The 5347-nt window shown below is 37.2% G+C and overlaps 1 protein-coding gene across 2 annotated transcripts; it reads right to left on the reverse strand.

Moving 5' to 3' along the window:
- Positions 1-267: 267 nt before the first annotated feature.
- Positions 268-2936, reverse strand: LOC110902930. Of its 2 annotated transcripts, none has more exons than XM_022149231.1 (2): positions 2832-2936; positions 268-1296 (listed from the first exon to the last, which is right to left on the reverse strand). In XM_022149231.1, exon 2 carries the CDS (start codon positions 1266-1268, stop codon positions 594-596), a length of 675 nt encoding a protein of 224 aa, XP_022004923.1. In that variant the 5' UTR covers positions 1269-1296; positions 2832-2936; the 3' UTR covers positions 268-593. The 2 variants fall into 2 exon arrangements, with proteins under 2 accessions (XP_022004923.1, XP_022004924.1); XM_022149232.2 differs by having other exon boundaries at positions 2803-2883.
- Between the last annotated feature and the right edge of the window lie 2411 nt (positions 2937-5347).

The following is a 5347-nucleotide window of genomic DNA, read 5'->3' on the forward strand; positions in this document are numbered from 1 at the left end:
GCAGACTAGTACACAAACAATTTAGACCTTTTTGTACACGGCGATTCACTTTCGTGAAAACTTAAAAAAAATGAAAGACCGGGCACATGATAAGTGGCTTTCCTCTAAGAAATTTAGGCTTAGTTTCATTTCGATTTTGGCCTGGCTTGAAGTCAACTCATCAGCTTTAGACCTAGCCCAACCCATATATAATTTGAGCTCAGCATAAATATACAGACTTACTTTAAAATGAATCCATACAAGTTCTACAAGTAAATCGAAATGCAATTAAGCCAAGAAAACAAGTTTTTAAACAAAACAAAATTAAAAGAATACAGCTGATCAAAGTACCAGTATACAACAGGTCTAAAGACATCTGACATTACTTCCATATAATTCAAACAATATCTGACCCAGAATAACCCAAGAGAAATCAACATAAAAACTAAGGTGGGTGGGTTTGAGCTAACCTCATGGAACTCAACCAATGTAGTTAACTATTCTTGACGGTTATGTGAACTTGGTTGACTGTTTGATCTCTGTCTGACATGTGTAGGGGTTCTGCTTCTTGTGGTTTGGGCATTCTCTCTTGACCTACTTGATCCGCGAATCTACTATTCATCTGCAGATGAAAAGTCAAACATGCTATCCGAATCATCCAACAGATTGTCGGAAGCCAGCTCAGATTCTGATAAAACATAGTCACCATCATCGTCATCATCTTCATCATACTCAAACTGCATATTGAGCATGCCTTGTTCCCCCATATCTTCTTCCAAATGTCTCCACTCAAGTTCACGTTCAGGGTCCACATCTGTTGGCCTAAGACATGGGTGTACACGGCTGGCATGTTCTTCTAATTGAGTATAATTACCAACAAAATCACAGGTAGCAAGTGAGCAATTTCTTGCTTTCGAGTCCATGAATTGGCGAGCAGGGTCAACCACAGCCCACCCGTTGATTTCACCCCTACATAAAGGGCAAGCAAGCTTAGTTCGTTCCCTCACCTTATTCATATTTGACATGTGAAACTGGTCAAGACAATTTGAGTGGCGGGGATTCGTGTCACACATGTATGGGCGACATCCTTTTTCAAGTGAAGAACAAAGTAGAAGCACAGCATTGTGTGGGTGTTCCATACAAATAGGGCATCTAGCTTCTTCAAATTCACTTTCATATCCAACTTGTAGGGAGGGAGATTTGGGTTCCTTTCTATCATCATTCTTGTCGTAACAGGAATAGGGAGATGCCCTACACTTATTAGACGAAGATCTTCTATCTTTGGGCATCTTCACGGCTTCACAAAATCAGAAGTGCCTGTTTATTAACAATACCATGAGGAAACCATGAGATTAAACATGAGTATTCTGATACAAAATATATCTACTCATCACAGCATTGATATATAATATTGTACAATCAAGATTCAAATCTTGTATATAAAGTAATTGACCATAAATTCAAGGTTAAAACTAGTATCATGGCTTACTAAGTTACAAATCTGAACTAATTCGCTCAAACAACAATCCAACGACGTAAAAATAGAGCCGTAAAACAAAATACTAGTGTTTCACAACATTGATCTATTAATTATATCGTACTTGTACAACAATCAAGATTCAAATATTCTATGGTGAAAACAATTAAGCATTGTCTCAAGATTTACAGATGAAATGGCATTGGTGTTTCTTTAACTTCATGAATGATTAAATGTTCGAGCATTTCCCAAATTTAACTATTCCGCCATTATCACTAATATGAATTGCTTATACACAAAGTTCATTAACATCAGGATATGAAATGATTAGAAAAAATCACATAAATATCTAACTCTTTTATAGAAAGAAAAATAGTGGAAAAACAAATCAACGTTCACAATTCACAAACAATATAGCGAAAATTGTTCATCTAAATCGCCAGTACAATATGGCAAGTTGGCAATTAATACAATTCTATTTGTACGTATATAATATAATAAACCATAATTCCATTAGAAATCTGAACTGATTCGCTCAAACTACAATCCGACGCCATAAAAATAGAGCAGTAAAACATAATATCAGTATCATAGCTTATTAAGTTAAGAAATCTAAACTGATTCGCTCAAACTACAACCCAACGCCGTAAAACAAAAAATTAGGGTTTCACAGCATTGATCTATTATATTGTATAATAAAGATTCAAATACTGTATGGTGAAAACAATTAGGCGCTCTCATTCAATGTTTCTTTAACTTCATGAATGGTTAACCGTTCGAGCATAGCCCAAATTCAACTATTCCACCACTATCAGTAATCATATGAGTTGCTTATACACAAGATCATTAACATCAGGATGTGGAATGATTAAAACATCTAATTCTTTTCTTGAAAGAAAAACAGTGGAAAAACAAATCAACATTCACAATTCACAAACTAGATAGCGAAAATTGTGCATCTCAATGAGTGGTGACAACTGATATAATTCCATCTGTAGGCATAAATATATAATATAGATCATAATTCAATGTTAAAATCAGTATCACAGCTTATTAAGTTAAAAAATCTAAACTAATTCGCTCAAGCTACAATCATATCACATAAACATAATCTTAGGGTTTCACCACCCAACTTATTCTACAATCATATCACATAAACACCTTTCATAGTCACATTCACAGATTCTAATTGTAACATCTCTATCAAGAAAACGAATCATAAATCACCAGATCCTATTAAAAAAGGATCTAAACATCATCATCATCATCATCATACAAAACCTAATCCATGAGGAATGCGACATATACGAGAATTTGAACACTTCAAACACCGATTAAAGCTTTACCTGATGAACTTAAAAGCTAGAAATCAAACCTGATCGTTAATCAAAGAAGTGAATTTTGAAATTAAGTGGTTGAGTTTGTGCACCCTAGGGGAGTCCTTACAGTGCGCGAAGAAGTGAATTTTGAAATTAGGTGGTTGAGTTTGTGCAGCCTCGTGGCGTTTATATAATGAATAAGCGCACAGAAAAGCATGTATTGTAATGAGGGTCATTTTGGGCCAACCATTTTCCAAAACTTGGGCTCCATTCACTAGTATTGGGTCGGGTTTAAGTATTGCATACCCAAACTTATTGAACTCATGAGTACCCAAGTAATATTTTTTTTTTCCAATCTCTCATACCCGGTTTCATATCCATTGGGTATCCCGTATACCCATCCTGAATGTTTTGGATTACGGTTATACCAGTCGGGGTTCTAGGTTGTTTTGTCAATTGTCCCTGCTCCAAATTACTTTTTCGGAAGAACACAACCAACATTCTCTCTGAAGCCGGTGATTGAATGAGTATCAAGAGAATGAATCAACTGTAATTTAAAAGGCTGGCAAGCAAACAAATGACATAAAGCGGTGAATGTTGTTGATCGTTTTGGAGTTGCAGACGATTTAATGTAATTGGTGTTGGTGCACTTGTGTCTGTACTTTGTCTGTATGTAAACGATGTCCTTGTCAGTCCTGTAAGTTGACAAAGTCAACCGTCCTCCTGGTTTGACTTAGTCAACAGTTGAAAGATGTACTGTGTCGAAGGATAAGAGGTCGAAGGATAATGTGGATCCTTCGACCTCATCGAAAGATATGGTTCGAATCATAGACCTCGAAAGGTGATCTTTCGAGGTCCTTGATGATCTTTCGAATACTTGGTCTTCGATAGATGATCCTTCAGACCATCTATCAGATCCTTCGATCAGGCATGCTAGGCTGGGTATATATATACCCATGCAGTGTTGAGTTTTAGTTCAGAGATGCACACTTAGAGAGATAGAAAGTTAGAGAGTTGAGAGCTTCTGTCCGAAACTCACACACACACACTTGAGAGTTTGCAAACTGATTGTAAACATTGTGCTTGTAACCGGAACCTTCATACGTATTAATACAGTGGTGTTAATCGGTGAAATCTTGTGTGTTTGTTTCTCTACTTGCTTCATCTCGGTTTGCCTACTAGCTTGGATTCCGCACTTGCTAGTAGGTTAGTATAACAAGGTTTAGGTTCGTAATCCTCCGCGAAAAGGGACCTACAAGTGGTATCAGAGCTTTGGCTCTTTACCTTGTTTAAAACCGGGTTTTGTTCAAGTTCTTGGTGTGTTTGGACACTAGGTTTAGCACCCGTTTTTGGTGGTTTTTCTTGCTTTTCTAAACTGAAAAACGGTTTCTAAACCTTCGGGAGTGTTCAAGGTTGGTTTGGGTAACTTGAAAACTTGTTTTTAAGAGACTTTGATTTTTCCGGCCATTTTCCGATCATATATTCCGGTGACTGGTTTGGATAAGATTGTGTCTATTTTGGGTAAACTTTTTGAAAGTCCAAAAAGTTGGTGAAAAGTCAGGTCTGCACATACCTTCTGCCGAAAGTTGTGCACCAACCCATCACCTTTCCCACCTACCCGTCAACCTTGTGTCAGTTGTGTCAGAATCTTCCGAAAGATATCCTTCGATATCGAAAGTTCATCTTTCGATTAGGGACAGCTCGAAAGATTAGCATCTTTCGAGTAGTCTTTTGAAGTCTAAGGATCATCCTTCGTTTCTGGAATCTTTTCGAAAGATAGTAGTCCGAAAGATAAGGATTCATCTCGAAAGATAAGGATCTTTCATTGTGAATCTTTCGAGATCAGTATTCGAAAGATAAGGATCTTTCGAACTGTGAATCTTTCGTGATAGTTGGTCGAAAGATTAGGATCTTTCATTGTGAATCTTTCGAAGACTTTGCTCGAAACTCAACAGAAATCTTTCGATCACTGTTGATCATTCGAACTAGTCTTGATCTTTCGAACAGGTTTTTATCTTTCAATTCTTATCTGTTTTTGCACTTAACAGTTTGTGGTGTGTAGGTTTGGTACTTATATTTGATCAAAATGAGCTGTACAAGTCCATGGGATTGGAGTTTGGACTCACGAAACAATCAAGAGTTAGTGACTGCTGCAGATTGGGCAAAGAGTATGGTTCCACAGCCATCAATCAGTCCAAGTCAATGGGCTTTGGTATCCAATCAAAGTCAAAGTCTTCAGAACCTTCTGATTAGTGAAAGTGAAACTGGCAGCAACAATCGTCCACCTAAGTTGAACCATATGAACGATTTTCCATCATGGAAAAACCGTTTTCACACATATGTTCAAGGGCAAAGCACTGATCTTTGGACGTGTTTCATCAATGCGTTCAATACAAATCTTGAAACTGCTGCGTCAACTTCAGAGGGTTATGCAAATATGCTTGAAAATGACAAGAAGGCTTATGAATTGGAGAAAAAGGCCTTTGCCACACTTACTCAAGCACTCAACAAAGACATCTACCATCAGTTCTCATATTGCAAGACCACGAAAGCATTGTGGGATGCCTTAGTT

Source organism: Helianthus annuus, chromosome 12 (assembly GCF_002127325.2).
Source record: "Helianthus annuus cultivar XRQ/B chromosome 12, HanXRQr2.0-SUNRISE, whole genome shotgun sequence".
In the NCBI taxonomy this organism is placed as follows: domain Eukaryota; kingdom Viridiplantae; phylum Streptophyta; class Magnoliopsida; order Asterales; family Asteraceae; genus Helianthus; species Helianthus annuus.

Bases quoted from the DNA above. Each gene is read 5' to 3' on its own strand.
- LOC110902930 (XM_022149231.1), bottom strand. From the start codon at position 1,268: ATGCCCAAAGATAGAAGATCTTCGTCTAATAAGTGTAGGGCATCTCCC.